The sequence below is a fragment of the Phaenicophaeus curvirostris genome, chromosome 7 (assembly GCF_032191515.1).
Source record: "Phaenicophaeus curvirostris isolate KB17595 chromosome 7, BPBGC_Pcur_1.0, whole genome shotgun sequence".
Taxonomy (NCBI): Eukaryota; Metazoa; Chordata; class Aves; order Cuculiformes; family Cuculidae; genus Phaenicophaeus; species Phaenicophaeus curvirostris.
This window is the reverse complement of record NC_091398.1, coordinates 21,644,127-21,667,603: the sequence shown is the minus strand read 5'-3', so window position 1 is coordinate 21,667,603 and position 23,477 is coordinate 21,644,127. Positions and strand designations below refer to the sequence as shown.

At 38.4% G+C, this 23,477-nt stretch overlaps 1 protein-coding gene across 3 annotated transcripts in view; it reads right to left on the bottom strand.

Moving 5' to 3' along the window:
• The window catches only part of STK39 (serine/threonine kinase 39), a 98,124-nt gene that overhangs the window by 27,623 nt on the left and 47,024 nt on the right, over positions 1 to 23,477 (bottom strand). For all 3 annotated transcript variants that reach the window (XR_011337743.1, XM_069861168.1, XM_069861169.1), the window contains exons 11-13: positions 13,913 to 14,035; positions 13,756 to 13,788; positions 11,717 to 11,784 (exon numbers count right to left, since the gene is read on the bottom strand). Coding sequence is in view for 2 of the 3 variants with exons in the window: in XM_069861168.1 (XP_069717269.1) it covers positions 11,717 to 11,784; positions 13,756 to 13,788; positions 13,913 to 14,035 (224 nt within the window). In the remaining variant the exon portion in view is untranslated. The remainder of the gene's footprint in view (positions 1 to 11,716; positions 11,785 to 13,755; positions 13,789 to 13,912; positions 14,036 to 23,477) is intronic.

The window sequence follows — 23,477 nt, the reverse complement described above, 5'->3', positions numbered from 1 at the left end:
TGGGATTGTTTTCCAGCAGAATTTACATTATGCCAAGATATCAAGCTTGATGCAAAGAAAATCCTGAATAAGTGATGCATTACCCCTTTTTAAGTGTTGTCTGTTAAAAATCATACTGAAGATGTATAGTATCTGCTTCTAATCTCAATTTGATTAGTTAAAACTTTATTTAAACTGCACTCACAGAACACAGTTAATATACCCAAAACAGTGAAATGCAAGCTGGTACTTTACTTTCAGTATTACAAACAGGATGTAGGGGCAGAATCTTTGGAAGTGAATGTATCCATTGGCCCCAAATTCAAGGTCTGTCCTGGTGCCTAAGTCTTCTGTCCCTTTACTTTCCTTCCTTAGCAATTTTCTTATTCTTCAGCTGTGGGAATTCATCCACTCAGCTAGGGCCTGGCAACCAAGAACTCTCTTCTCCTTCTACAAAAATCACAGCTCCCTTGACCACCACTCTTCACCTCCCTCATCTTTTTTTTCGGAAGCCATGCTAGTTTGCACACAGCAGAACTAAAGCAGTAATAAGAGGAAGTCTGTTTATTAAAGTACTTCTGTGAATCAGAACTTTAAAGCTCCTGTGGGATCACATAAACAAAAGAAGAGAGCATTTACTGTAAAGAAGCATTAGCCTCCTGAGGATACACCACATGTTTATGTAAATCCCATTCTCTCTATCACCTCCATGCTCAGTAGCCATTCACTGATCAATATCCAGGCTCCTCCATTACACATTACCATCCTATCAAGAGCAGATCACAACTGTTCAGTGTTTTGGGGAGAGATGGTTCTTCTTAACTCAATTTTAATGACTTAAGGTTAATTCTAGATTAAATGGAATGGCATTTTTGTTACCTTTCGGTAAGAGCAAAATCGGTGTTTGGAGTCTGCCCTGCTTTCAGATTGCCACAAAGTAGAATGGGATTAAAACCTCTCAATAATAGTAAAAAGTAGTCCTGAAATATACAGTTCTTTCAAGTCCATTACAATTTCACCATTTACTTCAGTGGTTCTGAAAAAACACCATGGGTTTACAACTTCTTCCCCTCCACGTACATTACTGGAAAAGGGAAATATGTTTAGTATATGATGGTTCAAGACCAAGTTATAGGACTCAAAAGTTAAATATACACTGCTACTACCACTTAAGAGTTTACAGGCTCCAGTTTACTGCCCACAGCTCCAGGGTGGCCAACAGTTCCTTTACAGCAGTTCTGTCTGTAGCTGACCAGTTTCAAGTTGCTTAAGACTATAAAGAAATTAGAGTGCTCTCAAGCTAGTAAAAACGGATGGCATATGATAGTAAAACCAAGAAAACGCACACGTTGTGTGACAGAAAAAAACACAAGAAAACCTTAGTTGATACATGCAAGTACCACTAGGCAAGTCTGCAACACTGTTTATCACTTTAGAAGTGACATATTACCATTAAGACCTTCCTTTCTACCCAATGGTTTACAGCCTCACGTATTCAATCCTTGACATAGAGGTGTTAGAAATAGACACGTTATATGTACCTGCACCTAAACATGTTTTTAAATAGGGTCTTCGCTCTTTCTGTGGCTGCTGATGCCAAAAGCTAAATCAAAAGAATGTAAGACTTCAGGTTTTTTTCCTTGTTACTTTCTTTTACAGCTAAGTCAAACAGCAAACTCTGGAACAAACAGTAATTTTTTTTTACCTCAGTTCTCAGTGACCCATTTCTCTGCATATGTGGTGAAAAGCAATATTCATTTACATCACCTTTTTGAGGCTCACACTTCCTATCTACTCTTGTCTCTCATATATCAGCAGGTGGTAAAACCCTTACACAAAGGGGTTGCTCCAGAAAGGGCAATATTATCCAGAAGTTTTTCCCTAAAGTTACTCCTGAATTAACATGAACGATTTTTAAAAAGCAGTAGTATAGATGATGGCATGGTGAAAAGCATCAGTACTTCTAGTAAGTACTCAAAACAGAATGAAGGGCAGTACACAGTTATATTGAGAGTTCAGCAATGCAGAAAAGCCTCCACGCTTGGTCAAAACCAGAAGTGATCTAAAACTGACCTGTGCCTTGAAAGATCTGCAGTTAAGTACAAATGACATCAATAACATTAAAAAAAATAAAATCACCTGAAGTAGATGGTAGGAGCGTTTCAATAAGAGAAAGGACAGCTGCCATATATATCATTCGATCACTTTGTTAAACGTTATAGCACATTGTGATTATAGTTACCTTTCTTGGATTTGCCAATAGTTTAACTTACTCTCTCCAACTATATCTCTGAAATATCTCTGTGTTTCTTGATACCAAAAATTATCAATCAGTGCAGTTTAAGGAAGTCGAACCTGTACTAGCTGCATGAATGAAGCAATACACCATCTGCCTGACTGGTAAGAGATACTGGAGTGACTAACAGATGAAACATGTGAAGGTTTACTTTGCATGCTTCTGCATGCCATGCGCACAAGAGCAGATATTATAACCTGTTAGTCCAGTAACAAATTCTCTGAGCACAACAACATAAGACAGCTTGAAGCAAAATTTCAGTTCTTTAAATCAGAAAATGTGAAGGGGAGATCATGGCCAAGAGGCATGGGGTACTTCAGAATAGAGCTCTAGAAAAGTGATTTCATTTATAACATCAAGACAAAAGACCTGTGGTAAGTTCAACAGCAATATGTGGGTTTTTTAATAGACGTCTAAGCCCCCAGGTACACAAAACAGGCTTTTTTTCTCTGAGGGAATGCTCAGAGAAACCTTTTGCCTTATCCAAAGCAAAGGATGTTTTAAATACATTGAATCAAAACCTCCCTGGATGTATGCATCCTTACAATGCTATTAGCTTAGAGTTTTTCCACTCCTGATGATCTATTAGTACATTATCACTACAACCAAAGGAGACTTCGGTAAACCACAAAGACATCTTATTTTCTTTCTTTTGTAAATAATACAATAAAAAGTTGGAATGGAATAAAAAAGCTCTACAGATTTTAAAATCAGTATCAGTAACATCGTCAAATGCATATACCCACATAATTTACAACCACAGCTATGCACGTTAAATGCCTAATTCTTTGCCATCTAAATATTCAGACATCCAAATCTTCTTGATAACCTAAATTTTAAGCAGAAACGATATATTGATTCCTTTGCTCAATAATTACCAATTATCAATTTTACATACAAAAGCTGTTTTGATAAACAAATATATCAGTTTTCTATTAAATAATGGTACAGCAATTGCACCCAGGATCATTTAGGTCATAATTAAAATAAAACTTTAAAATTAAAATGAAACTTTTAATTTTTTAATTTATTTTCAATAAAAATACACGAGGCATAAAAACATCCTTAAGCAGTGAATAAGAAATGCGTAATTTACCATTTACAAAGAGCAAGCTTCGAACGAAATAATAGAGGTAAAAACAGAAAACAGGATTAGAATCAATAGTTTAATCAAGGGCTCCTGCTTACCAATTTTAGTCATGATTTAATCATGATTAAACAAGCTATTTAAATCAAGTCTCTATGCTGTGAAAATAAAATTCAGTTCAGTAACCATGTCCCCACACCTCCCCGATTTCCAGACCAAAGCCTTAGAGGTGATGGTAAAATAAAACATAGGACAGTGCTTAATACTGTAATAAAAGGTACATTTACTTGAAGAATTCTACAAATAGTTTTGTTTATGATGTTTGTTACTGGATCAATTCCTAGTCTACAGAGAAGCTCTGTTACTTTCCACATGTAAACCCACCACACAGCTGGGAGTTTGTGGATTTTGTCATTAAATACACTGGAGGAAAAAATCATTCTAAATAGTAAATAATAAACACCTGCCCTTAGTGAAGGACACACATCAGCCCCAATTCTTACAAAAGAAACTGGAACGATAGAACTTTTAAGATACAAAAAATGCTAAAATTATAAAGAAGAGAAGGAGAATCGAGAACACTGGGTTACAGCACTAAGCCAATTATCAAGCTCATTCCACCTCTAGCCAGACTTGGGGGTTTTCTCGTTTACAGGGGCTTTTCCCTTCCTGAAAATCTAAGCCTCAAACTTAAATATTAACAACATGAGAATAGCTTTACTAGGTACCTCCAGCCAGGTATGATTTTTCTGTAACTTTCTTAAAAAATTTCTTACATGTAAAAAGGTCAACAAAGACATCTAGATGAAAGCCAGAAGATTAGCACTTGAGCTTCAATCCAGGCTACTGAGTGATTTCTCATTGTTTTTGTTCTGGCACGCAGAGGACATCACATTTCACTTAAGTCCTAACAACTCTCCAGCTCTAATGTAACACAGGCAACTACCTGCTACAGGCTGCTCCTTGGACTTGTCGTCCTGAATCGTATCTGTCTGTCCAGCTCCCTAGATGGCACATTCCTCAGAAAGGATCAAATGACACATAGTTGAAAAGTGTGAAAAACCAGCAGTGATAGCTAAAGAAATGTTTTTGTAAGAAATACAGATCTTTACAAATGGTTGTTTGTAAATAATACGATCTGAGTGCCATTACCTGAAATTCCGCCTTAGCATTTTCTCTACATACTATTTCAAATAAGATACGTAATAATATAACAAAGTATTCTAATTGCCTGGGCATCAAGTTAAAATTTCCCTGTTCTTCCACAGGCTTAATTCATCTGGTGAACATGAACTGTATTAAATTAGGTTCTGGGACATTCCAAATTACAGTCAGTGAATTATCTTTCTGTCATAGAAGGTAATTTAACCGTCTCAGATGGCTTCAGATAATTTGCACATCTTAACTATTAACCATTAACAAGTCTTCTAATTTAACATGAAATGTCTCTGTTATTAATCTAAACAGTCAAACCCTCCGACAGTGGCCTTCCTAAATCTGTAACTGTAACAACATGGTGGTTAGATCAGAAATTTCAAATCAAGGGTGATAATTCTGCCCATTCCCCTTCCTCCAAGGCATGAACAGTCCTGTCACAGAACTAAATCACAATTGCCTTAAATGTCTCTTTACAGAGTTTTTATGAGGGTCTGCTGCCAAGACACATGATGCGCACAACCCCACAGGAAAAAGTCTGGATTACAGGTTTCATTCCTCCCTACTCTCAAACTCCCATTCCTCTGTGAGGCTGAGGATACACATCAGCAGCAGCATCAAAGCATCAGCTTTTCAACATAGGGAAATGCTCACATGTTGAACATGGCTCACAGTCTGGGTCAGTTACAAGCCATGGCAATAAATCAAGCAACCACTGAGAACCTTTATTTTCAGTTCATTGCAAAATTCAAGCACAGTCTCTTAATTAAATTTAAACTTTAAAATACTAATGGTCTGCATTAAGAATTTAATAGTAGAACCTTTCAAAAGCTTTACATAGAATTACCTAAAACGCACTTGTAAAGCCTGACTTTGCTTCTTTCTTTGCCTTAAACATTTTGTCTGAAGGCTGGACGTTTGTGTGTTTGTTTTGCGGCACCAGCAGCGAATAGTGGAGATGGTGCAGTAGCAGACCTCCCCAAGGACAGAGCTTGGGATAACGTCTGAGGGCCTCGTCTGTGGCACCAGGTTCAATGGAGGGGAGGTGCAGCAGTAAGCACTGCTTAGCTTGCACTCTGCTATTATTATATTAACCCTGATCCTTCCATAATCACACAGGCCATCCTGTTTATCTTCTCCTCCCTATCTTTCTTCCTCTATCTGGTACATCCCGATCCCGAAATCCTCTCATCTTTCAATTGGACAAGCTGAAAGAGGCCTGGGCACGAGTTGACAGCTCATGGTTCTGGGAAATAACCCCTGTCTTTCAACTAGCAAGTTGACAGCTCATGAATCCAGGATGTGACTATCCCTTCCTTCTCTCTTCCTCAGCCTTATTCTCCTCATCCTCTCCCCTTCTTATAAGTGTCACCACTACAGACATGTACCTGAGTTTTCAGTTTGAGTTCTGTGACAACTGTTTAAGTCATGGGGCAGAATGTAAAGTCCAGCTTTCCTTCTTTCTTTGCCTTAAACATTTTGTTTGAAGGCTGGCCATTTGTGTGTTTGGTTTGTGGCACCAGCAATGAATAGTGCAGGTGGTGCAGCAGCAGATCTCCCCAAGGACAGAGCTTGGGATATCGCCCAAGGGCCTCGTCTGTGGCACCGGGTTCAATGGAGGGGAGGTGCAGGAGTAAGCACAGCTCTCCCTCTCCTGGCTGAGCTCAAGGTCCAGAGCTGGCTCCACCCGGCAGACTGCCCAGGCCAGACCCTCTGGAAAGACACGTGGCAGGACCACCCCAACACATGCTGATGGGGGTTGGACGGGCCTTATAAAAGAACTCGCGAGGAACCACGCAGGAGGCTCTCACTCCCACGCTCTCTCTCGACCATCACTTCAATTGCACATGGCCTGGAAGAAGCTGCTGCTGCGACCACATGTTTCCGAGGAACTGCCACTGCCCACGGATGTGGTGATTTCTTTCCTTTTTTCTCTCTCTCTCTTTCTCTCTGTCTCCATCCTGTTACCTTACAGTGCACATGTTGGATCAGATCCCAGTGATCTTGGCTGCATTCAGGGATCAGATTGTGATCTGAGCAGCTTAGGATTTGTTTCCATAACTCTAGGAATCTGCACCTCCATGTCTTGGCCGTGCACCCCAGTGCTTTGGTCTGTTTGAGTTTGCTGGAGCCAAAATAAAACCTGCTTTTGATTTTTGCCCTGGGAGTGACTTTGTTGGCCTCCGGATCGCCACATGGATAAATGAGCCCACTCCCCACCGTCAGACCTGTATGCAAGCGTATGGCTCCTGGGCATGACAACACTGCTGCTCATTTCACTTCTGGGGCAACATACTCCAAGACATCAACAGGGCAAAAGGCAAAAAATAACTTGGAAATTATCGTCTACAACTGAAGAAGCTAGTCTGTCAGTAGAGAATATTTTTACAACTTAGACCCATTGAGAAAACTAATAAAACAAAAAGGTGGATGGAAAAATCAGATACTCAAGTTGGAAACCATCCAGACTAACAGAGTTAAATACCATCACTTCTATAAAGAGTGCCATGGGATTCTTTAAAGATTATTTCAGATGTGAGCTGTGCTTCTCATCCACTACAAGGCATTTCCAGCAAACACAGGCTGGTGTTAATTTGGCATTCTCTACTCCATTACTGAATGAGTCCAGCCCCGCTCTGCTTGGGAAGAATAACAAAACCTGACTGTCCACTAAAAGAAGTACTGAAATGCTTTGATTCTTCTGCCAGAATTCCTCCCTCGGGAAGGTAATTTTTAATTTTTATGGATGCTATTACCCTTTTTTGGAACATAATACTATCGGAAAAAAAAATGCAGAACTATCATCTAAAATTTGTTGAGTTTTGGTATAGCACGGTCTCATTGTATTAGAGGAAAAAAAAGCCAGAGAAGCATTTGTGCTTTTCTGTTCTTTTTTTTCTCCTTTTGGAGGTTGTTCATCTCCCTAGACTTTGCCCTGTCCCAAATCTCCAGGCCCTACTCTTCAAACCTTTTGGCCCACATTCTCAAGCCTCCCATTAAGTTGTTTCTACCTGTCTGACTGTGAATGTCTGCATCAGCTTCCATCAAAAACTCTCAGCAACCAAGACAGTTCTCTAGTCAAAGATTCAGCAGTACCGTAAATGCCACCAGAGTTTTCTCTCCATCAACCCTTCTTGCCTGAGGACCCCTCAGAAACGCCTTGTCCCCTTAGGTCCTATCCAGCCAGCCCCCATCACACAGGAAGGGTTCATTCCCATTTGAGATGCTCACCTTTTGCTGTTACCTCACCCAACGGCCCCTCTCTGGAAAAGTGAAAGGGAAGTACTTAAGAGATGAAACCTTCCTGAGCCTTTCTTTCACATATATACTTCCCTCTCATCATCCTCACCAGGCAACTCACTCCTCTTGGATTTTGCCAGTATATGCATTTTCACCCACATCAGTACTGAACATTTTTTTTTTCTCAACAGTAATTCTCAGCATCTAAAACAAGTGTGTTCTGAACTCATCAAGCCACTGCAGTTTATATAATTTCATTTCCTCAAGTAAAGTATTTTTTAAAAAAAGCTTCCGCCATTTTGGATGATACGCTGAGTTTTGAGTCTTCAAGTCCGGCATCTTAACGTTCACAATGTTTATCTGAATATCAAGCCATACTTTAAAAGCTTATATAACAGTAGTAGATGAAGCATCACAAGAAACTGTTTAAACCCTCATACTTGTAGCTAACTTGCTCCATAATAATACGATTCGCAATTTATGGTTCATTTTAACAAAACCCATAAAAATCCTCTGATGTGCTCAAGTCTCTATCAGCTCCATGACTTAATGATCGATTCACCAAAAGACATAAAGGCATCAACAGAACAGTTCAAAATCTGCAGTGGAGGGGGATAAATGCAGAAACCCCTGTAAGGATATTAGCCTTTTACTACCTTATAATCCCAAAGGGAATGTTGCATGACACAATACAAGTCATCTACAGCACTTTTACTCATGACACATGTCAAAACTAGTATTATTTTTACTTTCGGATGCCCCAAAAACATTTACTCAGTAAGTTAATTACCACAGAAGAGAGCAGCTAGGCAGTGGAGCATCTTCATATACAGCTACCCTAAATGTAAGCTCATTCACTCTGCAATGATGCCAGCGTAAGGACAGCTGTGTACAGCTGGAATGCAGAGGGCGGCTTCCTGTGTAATTCCAGACTGACTGTGAGTGACTTGAGGGCCCACACATTTGTATCCGATGACACAAGACACTTATTTTTCAGACTTTTATGAAGGAACCACATACAACTGCCCTTCTGATAATAAAAAACAGTTGGATTATTGCCAAATTAATGCAATGGTTCAAGCACTAACACGTCAGTATTCTGAACACTACTGTCTTCCCCAAACAGCATCTGTAGCTTGTCACTTACACTACCCAGTGTGGTACAAGGTTGTCAATGCTTCACTGGACTGCCAGCCTCAAGCCTACTCTGGCCTTTGTTTCGGAGAGCAGTAAGGTCCAACCAAGTATCAGGACTCTTTGAGGGTGAGGAGGGAGACTCCTAATCCTATGCCCATAAAGCAGCACTATACTGCTACCACTTTGGCTATTTCTCCAGAGTTGGCTTTTCTGAACTTGGTTGCTGCAACTAGACCAAGACTCAAAAATCCAGAACCCAGGAGTCATCTACTCTCAGGTGCAACCACTCATTGCTAGGCCAAGGCCACTACTGAAGTAAGGTCAAAGTTGAAAAACTTTTAACAGAATATACTGACAGACACTTGACACTGAGAGGCAAATGATCCGAGATAAATGCCCAGAGGCAGTCCGATAATGGAAGAAATATTAATATATTGATAAAAGTTAAATAAAAGTCATCAGCTCCTTTCTCCAAATAAGATTTCTATGAATTTACTGAAGAACAAAACACTTGACTATAATTCTTGACAAGTATTCAGCAGACTGCCAGCCCTGCCATGCTCGTAGCAGCCTCAGCTGTTCCCCTGCTGGGGTCTACCATGGAGAAGAAACCCAACTATTCAAATGCCATCATAGACACCCTGTCACCCTGTTAAACACAACAAACGTAGCAGCCAGCCAGTATCTGCCTTGAATTTCTGTAAATGTTCCACAAACAAAATAACTCTTATCTTTAAAGTAGCAAATATGAAGAAATGCTTAAGTAGTAACTCTGAATGAACATCACTGGGCAGAGGCATAGTTAGCTTGTAGCCCTTGTTCTTAGACATGCACTTCACAAAGTCCCAACTAAAGGAAAAAAAGAGTACTCTTTGGTGTAATCCACACTTCTATATTCCCTCAACCAAACACACGCACATCGATTATGCACTAGCTCTGACCCTACTCACATGCCCGGATTTCCATCAGAAGGAAATCCAGACACACAGCACAAAGTTACACGAATCGGCCCACCTCCTACCATTGAGGTGGGACACAGGCAGACCTCACATGGGGCCAGGAGTTTGCACTGCAGAGCATTCCTCCTTTAGAAGCAGGTCACCTTAAATTAACTGAATTAATTCTGCAAAATTATGCAACAGATTATTTTTTCTCCCCGAGACACCACCAACAGTGTTCCCAGGCCCCAAAATGTTTCTACTGTCTAAGAATATTTTGTTTTGTCTACTTTCTGGTTCCTAAAATTGAAATTCATGTTTCTTCCCTTTCTAGCAATAAACATCTAAACTTCCGTAATTGTAACATGTTAATCTAGTTACTATGGACCTGCTGTCAGGGAGGGTAGGGAGAAGGAATTTTTTCACCCATGAATTAAGAGGATTCTTAAAAGAACAGATGTTCTTCATGCAAATAAGAGTCTGGAAACTGAAGACTCATAGGACCAATATTCCTTCACTTCTGGCTTACGAGCTGCAGAAAACTGAAAGCATTATCTCTGACATTTCACTGTACTTGCAGCATCAAAATGTTTGCCCTGTGGATATACCAACAGCGTAAGTAATCAGGTAGAAGCTAATCACTCTATAGGTTTCTTCATAACTTAAAAATACCTAGAGTGCCTCAGTACTATATCCACGTAGCAGCGTAAATTGGTCTGTTTGGTAAGTGGTTTCACCTACCTGTCAACAGAGAGATAAAAAAGAATATTGATAGCATAACTGGGCAACTATGTAAATTGGACAACTAAACAGATTCCAAACAATCTCAATGTCTCTTCTCTCCCCACAATAAACTTCATTACTCCTCCCTTCAGTAAAGAGCAGCCACAATTTTTAAAAAACTTTTTTTTTTTGGCAGCTGTCACTGGAAAAATAGTCAAAGAAAAGGGAAGATAATAGATTTTGGAACTTGGTACTCATTCTGTGTACATTTTTTTGTGATTACTAACAGTTTTTGAGGTCATTGTTTTAAAACTACTTGTACATAAATCTGCTATTTGTTTCTAATGTACTGCTTGCAATTTTACACATATTTCTCTATTTGACTTTTCATCTTTTTGATAGCATAAAGAAATGCATAAAACTTAACTTTTCCCCATAGCAATAATTAAGAGTTTACAATCTCTCACAGATAACCTGTAATAACAAACAGCACATAGACAAGTTTTAAAGTGAGTGGCAATAAGTTTTGTTAACTGTTATCCATTTAAGGAAAACTGCTGTTAATCCATAAGAAGTTATTAAAGCTTCCTGTGAAAAAAAACACTTCAATCCAAGAACTAGACTGCATAATTAAACAATTCAAATCTTAGTTATAAACCAATTTTAATTAAAGGTAACCTGACTCTTTTAAAATATGTGTAAACTTAAGACAGATGACACATTCGTATCCATTTTCTAAAGTATATCTGTCACTTCCCTATAGCGGCTGATCAAACTTGCCAGTGAAAAACGTTTTGAGTAGGCAACTTGTAATACAGCAATGGTTTATTTCTGTCAGAGGCTGACTGCTGAAGTGTGAAAGAAACTCATTAAAGCCCTCTCACTGTGATCCTGCATTGCAAAGCAAAAAAGAAAGAAAATACTTAATGAAGTGTACACTTAGCCTGAAGCCACATTCATATTCTGCTTTTCATTTTACTCTATTTCAGTAAGCAATTAAAAGACAGCAATTAGTCACAGAAACACTATTCATACTGGTCATACTGGGAGATTAAAGAGGTTAACACTTATTTTATGTTAATATTATCAAAGTAATGAGGGAGATCAAGAATAATAAGGCAACTAAAAAGGAATGCTAAAATAAATAGAAGAATCTCTTACCTTAATCTTAAGACAAGATTCACTGCACATGGAACTTCACTATATTCATCACTAACAGCAGGCTGAGACTATTAAAGAAAAACAAGCAGAAAAATCTTATAATAGATGCCAAAGGAAGAAAAAAAATCCTGAAATACTTGCCATGCTAGCAGTTTGAAGTTAGCACAGAATATTTTACACATCCTCTAATTCTCAGAAACCTTTTAAACACTTTCAACAACAGTCTAAAACATAGCTGACACCAGTAAGACTGCCATATTTCAATTACAGAGATACAAACTATATGGCCTGTGTTAAAGCCCTGAGTGTAAGAGCTTTTAATACACCTTGTATCAAAGCTCCAATAACCTGTTAAATAATAGGCACACAGTGAGAATACCAACCTACTACTCACATCATTTTTGTGTAGTAGTTTTGTTTGTTAAGCAAGTCTTGCATCTATCCATCCGCAAAGAACTAGGAAGGTATCGCAGCAGGCACCAAAGCTCAGAGAATGTCTTTCACAAAGAAAAATCAGGAATATGGATATCTTTCACACTATCACTCCTGGCTCACACTAAGATACCTTCCCCAGCACTCAACTAACATTTATATGTCTCAGGCAGAAGTGTATCCTATGTAACAGAGTACTTCATGGTCCTCTACTAAACTGTGATTTTATACCCATCTTGGCATACTGACCTCCCTCACAGAAGCCTGTTCAAAGGTTACAGTTAAGTCCTCCCAAGATAAACACCTGCTTCAAAAATCCTATCTGACAGTTTTCCAACAGTTTTTCACACTGAACTACTTGAAAAAAAAAAGAAGTTTTACTTACAAGTGTTTTTTATTATCTGTGTATTTTAAGCAAAAGCTAATGAATATTTGGAAAATTATTTAATCATTAAAAAGGAAGTAGATTTTTTTCCTACTTCAATTAAGTTCCTTTCATTTATATAAATACTACTATTATTTTGGCATCTTCAATAGACTTGTTATTTCAGTGTATAGGAATAAGCAGCCCAAACATCAACAGGTGCAAACCAACACTGACAAGCTGCACTAGTCTCAATTTTAAATCATCTTCTTTAGCATTTAGGAAAACAAAAATCTACACAAAACTTCTAGCAGGAGCTTTTTTCTCCTTCATAAACTAAACAGCTCATAATAGAGGAGTTACTTCTATAAACTGAGACACGAACTGCAGAACTCTCAATTTCTAAGAAATAAAAAGACTGCCTGGTGAAAGCCTGCCCCTTTTTTTCTTTTGTATTCGGCTTACGTAAAACACCTCAGGTGCAGAAGCACTATGTAAACTAGCTCTGCAACGGAAAGACTGGGGTCACAACAGGAGCAAACAGGACCAGCTCTGGAAGGAAGCTATTAGTCTTTTAGAAGATTCTATGATACCAATGAAAATCAAAGAGTCTAAAATCGCAGGTAAAGTGGCAAATGTCTCCCACCCAAGGGAAAGAAATTTTTAAAACAGAACTTTGGCCATAGGCCAGTAATCCTATTAAGCAATCATTGATAGCAGTGATCCTTCCCACACTCCCAGCACAGGACCATGTAACCCAGTACAGTATTTCATTCCTCTGAATTATTGTACTATGCCACAGTACTGAACTATTTTACTGTATATAGATTGAAACGTTTTAATTGCAAGCTACACGTCACGATACAAATCCTAAGATTGAAAATGTAGTTGGAGGTCTTCTGGCAACTTCAAAACAGCCATCATTACTCTGACAAAAAGACAGAAATTAGCATGATTCAGTAATGAAAATTCATTAAAAATGGCCAAATTACTTACCTTGACCAATTCTCCTAGGTATGAACATAACGTGACTTCAAATTTCCTATCCATTTTATCCATTGTGAGCTCAAGTTCATTGTTACAGGCCCAACTGTACACTATTCTATCCTAACAAGTACTTGCCACACAAGGTTGCAAAACAACACTCCCACCTCAATACAGATTTTTGACAACAAAAATGAAAAAGAAACCCCTTCACTGAAACATTTGGAAGAAAAAAAAAAAACTATAAAGATTTTTTTACCTCTGTGTTTTCCTCTTCTTTCACTCTTCGTGACTGGAAAACAAATGCAGTGAGATATGAGCTATGCAGCTTTATGCATTAAAGATACAGAAATATAATTAACATTACAACATAATACCTCACAGAGCGTAAATGTCTTGGCACAAACATAAGGTACCTTTTCCTGAGAAACAGCAGCTTTGCCTTCCTCACTCTTCTCATCCATTTCATCATCACTCCATTCCCAGTCCCCATCTTCTGTTTTATGGAGGTGACCACTGGAACCTGGCACTCGTCTGACCTACCAAAATATTAAGTGTTCACCATGACACAGACATCTTTAGTCTTTATTGGTATTCTGGTTAATCAGTAATTCTATGTTATTTTTATTCTGCATGCTTTCATTAGTCTGCTGGAGGAGTCGCTGGCATACTGGAGTAATATCTGACTTCAGGGGTCACCCCTGAGCCAGTGGGAACAGTTAAGCTATGCAAAATTCACATAGGGAAAGAGTTGGGATATATTTCACAACTGCTTAGGAGCAAGCTCAAGGAGATGACATCTGCTTAATATGAACTAACCCCTGAAATGAAAGGCAGCAATTCAAGGAAGCAGAAATTAGACAGGCATGATTGTTCTTGGAATACAAATATTAAAAGTTTTTATCGTTCTGCTAAAAAGCTTTAAAATGTGTAAAATGTAAAGGAAAACTACCCTTACAGAAAAAAATAAAAATTAAAAAGGCAGCTGTATGTAGACTGAGAAGATAGGCAGGCATGCATCACACCAAACTAACTGGGCAAACTCCTATAGATCAAACAGTCTAACAAGGCTTAACAGAAATATCCAGCAGCTAAATCTGAAAATCAAATACTCTTCTGATGCCATTTTGCTCTTTTTCAGAGCCTGACAACATACTTCCTTTCTCTGAATCACATTCAGCCTATCTGAGTAAAACAAAGAACATCCAATACTTCCTCCCATGCCTTGGCATGTATTTGAGACCCATGAGATGGCTGGAAGCACAGCACAATAAGCAGCAGCCCCACTGGTGTTTAGATTAGAATTGGTTTCTCCAATTATTTCACATTACTGAACCAATATACAGTTCCCACTGCACAACTTCAAACACTCGGACAGGTAAGCTCCCTAGCGTTATATATTTGTAAAGCTTAAAACATACCCTTTTGAACTATAAAAAAAGAAAGAAGTTATTCAGGAAAACAGCCTCTACATTGGTAACAGAATGAAAAGAACAAAGCATTAAGTGTTCGCAGTGCACAAAAGGAAGAACTAACGTGGTAGAAAAGTAGTTTCAGGCCAAGAACAACTGCTGGAGAAGACATCTAATAAAAAAAACTTTTTAAAAAAATTATGAACTAGACGACCTTAGCTCAAAATAGTATACCCTGCTTGCCTGTAACAGCTTGGTTTAGCTTTGGATTCACAGATTCTGTCTGTGGTGCTCTGATGTCTGATTAATTCAGTTCTACCACCCTGATGGTTGGTGGTGGTGATGGAAACGATTTCTGCTGGCATAGCCACCCACAAAAGAACGAGGGGGTGTGTGTGTGTGCTGATTTCTGACTAGAAAAATTACAGCGGTTTTTTTCAATAAAATGAAACTTATCTAAATACTAAGCTAGTATTAACCTTGCTCTGGCATTTGACTTTGTTAAACCTCATCCCATTGGCCTCAGCCCATCAATCCAGCCTGTTCAGATCCCTCTGCAGCAACTCTGCATCCCTCCCTTCCCTCCAGCAGATCAAGACTTCCTCCCAGCTTAGTGTCATCTGCAAACTTAGTAAGCGTACATTCAATCCCTTCATCCAGCTCATTGATAAAAGACATTGAACAGGACTGGATCCAGTACTGAGTCCTGGGGGTCACCACTTGTGACCGGCCTCTGACTGGATTTAACTCCATTTACCACAACCCTTTGGGCACGGCCATCCAGCCAGTTTTTAACCCAGCAGAGGGTATGCCCACCCAGACCAGTGGTAGCCAGTTTCTCAAGCAGAATGCTTTGAGAAACAGGTGTCAAAGGCTTTACTTAAGTCCAAGTACACTACATCCACAGCACTGATATTCCTCGTTACATTTCTTCCGTGAACAATTGAGTAAGAGTTTCTCCATATTTTGTACTTCTTTGAAACAGAAAAGGGGAAATTGATGCAGGACACTGGGGCAATATTCTACTCCATCACTTTAGAGGCAAGTTCTGCGCTATTTTCCGTTTCCCATACCAGGCTCCTAATGCACCAGTTTTAGCTCTAGCTGCCTCAAAGCTTGGTACAAGACACCTGTATGTGTTCAGGATGGAGGACCAAGCAAAAGCCAACAGAAGCAGTAGCCCAGCAACATTTTACTCAGCTGTAATCATCCCAGGCAACCAACGGGCTCCTACCGTCTACATCATCACGGATTATCACAGATACAAAGTAATCTGGCAAACCATTTGCCAGGTGCTTGTGGATATAATTTATTATCCTTCAAGGAACAGCCCTGATGTAGGCTCTTGTTTAACCACAGAAGCATCTTCCCAACAGCTATACAAGAATGTATGAGATGAGAGGACACCAACCAGAACCAAATACATACTTTTCAAATGGAACAGAAGAGAACAATTTACAGACACATTCAGACAACTACATCATGCATTCATCAAAATATCTTCTGCATACATTTTCAGTTGTTCTGAAGATTTACTCTAACTAGAATTATTTCAATGGAGCTTAATAATGCTGGCAGAGATTTATGGGAGAAAGCTTTACTGATGAAGACAGCGCATTTCAAGTTTTTAAATAGATTGCCTTTTAATAATAAATAAAAAATGGCTCGAGGAAAACAAGTTACAGCAAAATAAAGTACTGTGTTAAATGAAATTATTTTCTTGAAAGGTGTCTGAAAGCAGAAAAAAACAGAAGTTTAGACTTCTGCTCTGCTTAAACGAGACTGATTCCTACCAGCACACACATTCACAGGAAAGAGACAATAGTTTCAGCTAGAGCAAAGTACTCAACCTACTCAATCTCCAACAATGTGAAACTGTCATTTTTTTCTTGGTAAGTGTACTTAACACTCGTATTACATAGCAAATTAATTTGCACAATTTCTCATTAACAGTGGCTTTGCTCTGGTTAAAGCCATCAAGACTCAGTCACACAGGGAGGACACGTACCCTAGGTGCAGGACACAGTAAGACTGGCACACTATGTCTGCAAATAAATTAATTGTTTCTTCATTCATCATAAAACTGTATAACTCTAATATCACATATCAAATGGAAATACATTAACTTAAATTACTGTTTTATATATATACTGTTAAAATTACTGTAAGAGAAACTTATCACAACAGACTTGATACTAGTATAGTGCTGCTTCTCTTAAGGTTTTCTAGCATCTTTTCCAGAACACGTTCATTAAAATGCATGGTAACACCGTTCTCGTTTGAGCTGAAGTTGAATTAGTTTTCTAAATTTTCGGCTAAACCTTATCTAAGTAACTTCATTTTCTTAAAGTTAACTGCATGTTTTCAGACAGCATTTCTGTCTAGAAGTGGTAACACAGGGTACTGGTATGCCGAAGGGCCATTGTTTATACTTATTCCAAGTAAACCAAGGCCATCCTGAAGCCAGTGGAGTGAAAAGTGAAAGGGGCAAGAAAAGGGTTGTACCTGCAAGGAGGTGTGGACAGAAGAGGCGACCCAAAACTGACCAGAGTATTCCATTCCATATAGGTCATACTAGAGACAAAGCTGACGGATCACAAGGGTCAAGTCCTCTTCTTTGATGGATAGTGTCCAGTGAGGACTTCAACTATCTTTCTCCTTGATCCCAGATTCATGCATTTGTGAATCTAGTTCCTAAATCCAGCTCCCTCCTGCCACCGAGTGCAGCCACGGACCTTTTCCCTGTGCCTGCTCTGCAGCATCAGTGGTGATGTAGTCATCGAGGGCAACAAGTTCGTATATTTGTATGTACTTTATTAACTTTATATTAATAGTATTTACTTTACTATTATTACTGTTTCATTAAAGCCATTATAGCTTTCATTTACAATCCAAAAGTCTCCCTCTCTCTCTCATTCCTTTTCCCCTTTCCCTTGGAGGGGCTGAAGTGACTTGGGAACACAACACCTCATGATTGGCTGTCAATCAAGCCAGGCCAGTGCTAAACCGTGACAAACACATACGAAGTATTTCAGGAAACAGCGAGCATTTTACCATATCCAACCCATACTAACAAAAAGCAAAAACACACCAGAAGAAGTAAAGGAATAAAACCTACATTATACAGCTAAAGCTCTTCAGGCTTTCAATATGGCACAGCCAAAGAATCACTTTGAAGGGCTAAGATGTCAACTGAGACAACCTACTACTAGTTTGTTACCATGCAAATAAACAATCCAGAAACGTCCATTAGGGCTGCACTGGGACCTAACTGGTGGTACAGCAACCAGATTCAACCTACCAACCTGGAAGTAAAAAACAGTCCTTTTTTTCTTTTCTAAACAAATTTTTTGCAAGATTTATTGGTTAAATCAGCCCATCTTGGGGTTCAAATAGTAAGGATAGTAAGTTCAGAGGCTGAAACAGGAAGAGCAGTGAAAGGGAAGTTGGATCATCTTGTTTTGGCAGCAGCAATCCCTCAGGGTCCTCAAAATAATGTACTCTAAAACTGTTATAATGCAGCACCATGACTGGGGTGCACAATCTGCCACACCAAGTCTACTCAAGCTTTCATTTGTGCTCCTACAGCTTTGCAGACAACCCAATTGTTAAATTAACATGGAACACAAGTTACCTTGCAGCCAAATCAGTTTTTTAATTCAGCTGATCACAAACTAGCACAAGCACTACAGCCTGCACAAGAGGAGGAGCTGGAATATAATTTTCAGTAGCTGCCCCAATCATCTGCACCAAAAAAAAGTAAATTCCCAAAAAGTGATACAGACATAAATATGAACAGGGAGCAAATATATGCAGACACAGTATACATTTATCTCACTTCCCTTTTATAAGCATGCTAGTGTAAGTTCTTTAAGTCTGTCACACAATCTTTTGTCATTCCTTCTTGTCTTACTCAGTCCAAATACTAGCCTTTCAGGACTAGGCTCAATATTTTTAATTCCCTTCCTATGTGTAGATATTATAGGTACACTGTTAGCTTTTCAGTATAAAAAGAACCTTTTCCTAAGTATCTTTGCAGCTTTTTCAACATGAATTAATACACATCAGCACACATTTTCCTGGGTGGGGGTGAAGTCAAACTACCTGCTTCCAGTACCTTTTTTTATATGCCACTTTCTCATATAAATAACTCTTGAAAAAAACCGAACAAACCAAGAATAGCTTAATGCTGTTACTTTATGTTCTGAAAGAAAGAGTAGCATAGGAAAACATAGTAGTATCAAATATTTAACTAAAAAGGACAATTTTACTTCATGAAAAACTAATTTTGATATGAACAACTCATATCAACATATTAATCGTACTTTCAGAAGGGATGCACTTACGATAAGCATTTAAGCACTGTAATGACAACTGAAGAGTTTGAAGACTACTGTGTCACTACATTAGGTATGAATCAGTTGCAGGGGTCAACACCAATCAAAGTTCATACACCTTATTAGACTACATAATCTGTAAAAGTTTAGGAATGGTCATAATCGATCCAACCAATAAGCTGACCATTGACTAGTGGTATCTTTGCTTAAAAAAGGAAAAGCAAACATGAAGGCAACCCTTCGGCACTTTACATATTCCCCCAATTTCAAGTAATTATCTTTTCATATTATGTTTGCTTAATCAAGCCAAATAGGACTTTTAACATTATTTAAAGTGTAAGACCTCTTGATAACCACAGGATAAAGTTAAAGTAATTCTGTACCTTAAAGAAACAGATTCTTCATAAACACTCGTCTTTTGCCACCAAACATTTGGGTTTTGTGCTACCTCAAGTCCTAGTTTGCTAGGATACAATGCATCTTCCAGTCTAATCTTTTTTTTCCCCCTCACCTTACAAAAACACTGCAGATTTAAAGCGAGCACATTTTTATAAAGGTATGCCAAGATGCTATAATAAAATCTTCAGGAGATTTTCACTTCATCGCAATCAAGCCTTTCCAGCCTTCTGGATTACTCTTGAAGCATTGACCACAGAGTGTGGTAAAGCTCTATAACACTTCTGTCCTTCCAGTCCTAAACAACCTTCAACACAGGAAAAAACTTTTCCAGCAAATACACTAAGGGCCGTTATAACAGGCCTGTAAGGAGACAAAAAGAAAAAAGATAGAGAAGGAACAAAGATAAGCAATCACTGAGTGGCATCAGTGCCAGAACTGGTCTGTTAGAAATGCATCTTCATCAGGGTGGAAACAAAAAGTGCTTCTCTGGATGACATTTTTGCATACTTCACTTTCTTGATTTCTTCCTTTAAATTTACAAAACAGACGTGCACAACACAGAAGTATTTTACTGAAGAACAGTTATATACACACATATATTGAACTGTAGCCTGTGAAGCACTTGCATTGCACAATAAAATAACAAGAATCTGGGCCTCAGGTGCCAAGCATTTGTAGCAAAAACATTAGAGTATGCCCATCGGGGGAGAGAGAGAGAAACGATTATCCTATTTTCTCCCATCAAATCTTAGTCCCCTATGGCAAAGCTTACAAATTCTTTCCTTTGGCAGTGGGCAGCTTTAGCTACTCTTTGAAATGCTGCAGCTTGTAAAAATTAATGAAAACACCACAGTGCACCAACACCAAAAAATCACTACAAAGAAGTGATGAGGAGAGTTCATGGGGAGTCAATAACAATCAACTGTTACCCAAAAAATAAACTAGATGTGTACTGATGGAAGGTTATAGAAAGCTGAGTTCACCACTCCACAAAGTATTCATCTGTGCTTTGCCAATAATCTCAGCATCACTGGGTGACTGCAGGAACCCATGGAAACACTAATAGAAACAGCAGCAAATCTGAAGAGATCACACAAACAGACAGCAATAACATTATAAAGATATTTTCAAACAGCAAAAGATATTTCTGCCCAAATTCAGACACAAAGCAACATAATGACCATCTTATAGGGCACTTCCACTTAAAGAATCTGTTCTATTTGTGACAGAATTCAACTCCCAGTTCTGCTTAAGAAAAGTGCTTTTGTGAAATGCATGCTCAAAATACAGTTCACAAATACAGACATTAGGAGTTTTTCTACCCTCAAAACAAAGTGCTAAAGGAAACTAATGTGAATGAACAATGCCAAGTGTATGCAAGACAGACCATTCATCCCAATTTCTGTTACTACCCTGGGAAGCAAAATAATTACCTCTAGACAAGACAGAAGTAAGTTCAAACCATACTTATCTGGGAGACAACTTAGAAATGAGTACTGTACAGCTCTCAAAGGACTCCACAGAATGATTAAGAAACCAATAAAGCGGGGCATGAAGTCTGGGTTTATCAACTTTCAAAGGGATTCAATGACACTTTACCCTTGAGAGAATAGATAAATCTCTCTTTCTCTCTGATTTTATTTTACAATCAAGTAAAATAAAAATCAAGTATAGCATTTCCCTCATATGAACTATCCTTCGAAGACTGCATTACGATCTTCCTGACTCATGCTGTCTTGAACTCCTGTTGTTGACATACAGACAGGCAAAGTGTATTCTTTTTATGTCCCCCTTTTCTTTGCCATGGAGATTTTTAATACTGTAAACAGTATTTGGCAACTACATCTATAGTTTCTATCATAAAGCCACACTAACTGCAAATCCACGATTCAGCCTACTGGAGGTCTGCAGACCTCCACAGGCAAGCCTTAATATTGTCAGCGAATTTCAGTACAGCACCCCAATTTCTCTTGTAACAGTACTGAAATCAGCAGAAAAGTCTAGCAACATGAGAATGGATGCTCACCTTCAAACAACATTAGCTCTTAGTGCTATAGGTAGCTTGAATTCCATATTCTTGTTCAGATTCAGTTTGTTTCAAATTGATTTGCTTCAACCGACTTGTAAGTGACCTTATTTGGTATCCTTACAAGCTAGTGTAAGAAAAATTGTTTTGAGCGGTACTAGCCTAGGACAAAAATTGATTTCTGGAGTACTAGATGAACAGAGTGCAAAAGGCAAATGGAATGTAAGAACAATTGTCTTAACAGTTCCTAACAAGAATATACAATGGGGTTGTATTTGGAATACTGTAAATATTTGAAATGTTTTTACTGGTTATCATCTGAGATACTACTAAAAGACTGGTGTCAAAGCTAGCATGTTTGCATTTCACCCCAACGGTTACAGCATTACATCAATTTAGAATATCCTATACATGATACAGTGCTACAGGTCTCCCATTTCACGGAATGAAATAAAGAAGCAGATGAAGTGATTTATCCAAGGCCATAAAGCAAATCTGAGAGCATCGAACTGAAACAAACTTCTTCTATCTCTGCAAAAATAAGGAGGAAGTTCTTTTGCATTTTATGTGGTAACCATACAAATGCAATTTCTCCATCAGCTTTAGTCAAAATACAAAACATGGATAGTTCTTTATACTAGGATTATATCTCTCAGTAAATATTTCAGAAAGAAAGGGAAACAAGTTAAAACATGCTCAATTCTAATTTGGGTTTTATTGTTTTAAAATCCTAAATGCTCCTTCCAAAGTAGGACCTAAACTGAATAATAACTTTAGCTAATAAAGAAAACAATAAGCGCTTTCAGCCTTACAAAGACAAATTAGCACACATTAGAAAACTTATTTCACATATGTCAGGAGAGCATACCGGGAATAAAAAATGAATTTGAGCGACTGGCATTTAAACTGCACCCAACACAAATGCAGCTCAGAACATTGTGATCTACAATCAAAAGCAGTTTATACACAGAAAAACTTAGGAAGCTACTGACAATGTTACCATAGCTGTGGAAGACAGACTTTATGAACATCATCTGCAAATGAAAATGCTTGGACAATTTAGTGAGGGAAAAAATCATGACTACCACAAAAATATTAAGCATCAAATTATTATTATTATTACCATTATTATTATTATTTTATACGTTGTTGCTGCTTAAAGCTTATTCCAGTATAGACCAGAGACAAAGATTTAAGGGCACCCTTTTAAAACACAATGCAGATAATTTAACATTTCCCACCAACAGTAGCACACATCAGCTTTCCAGCAGAAAGTCTTCTTAACCAGATGAATAGGGCAACTGTAAATCCTGTCCATTGAAGGTTAGCCCAAAGCAGCCTGACAGAGAGAGAACTCCAGCATCAGAACACAGAAGATGCCTGCATTTCCCAAACCTTGATGAAAAGCAGGCTACAGCATAAGGAAGCAAAACATAAATTGTCTTCTAAGCACTGATGTGCTTGCTATATGTAGATGTTAGTGACCGGGGAAAGAAGAATCTATTATTCATCACTGATTCTTTTGCATCTGCCATCTCTTTATAAGTTTTTTTTTGTGGGGTGACAAGGAAGGGAATGAACATTTTCAGAATATAAGGCCTTTCTACTTCCTTACTGACAGCTACTCAAAACAGCAAAGAGCCAGGCCCATTTACAGATTTAGTATTTTATTTCAGTGTCTACTTTTTAAAAAAACATTAAAAGGACACTCTGGAATACCAATACATACAAGCATAAAACATTACTGCATTTCACACATGGTACAACCACAGGATCTAGACCACAACAGAAATCCTTTCTTTCAGTA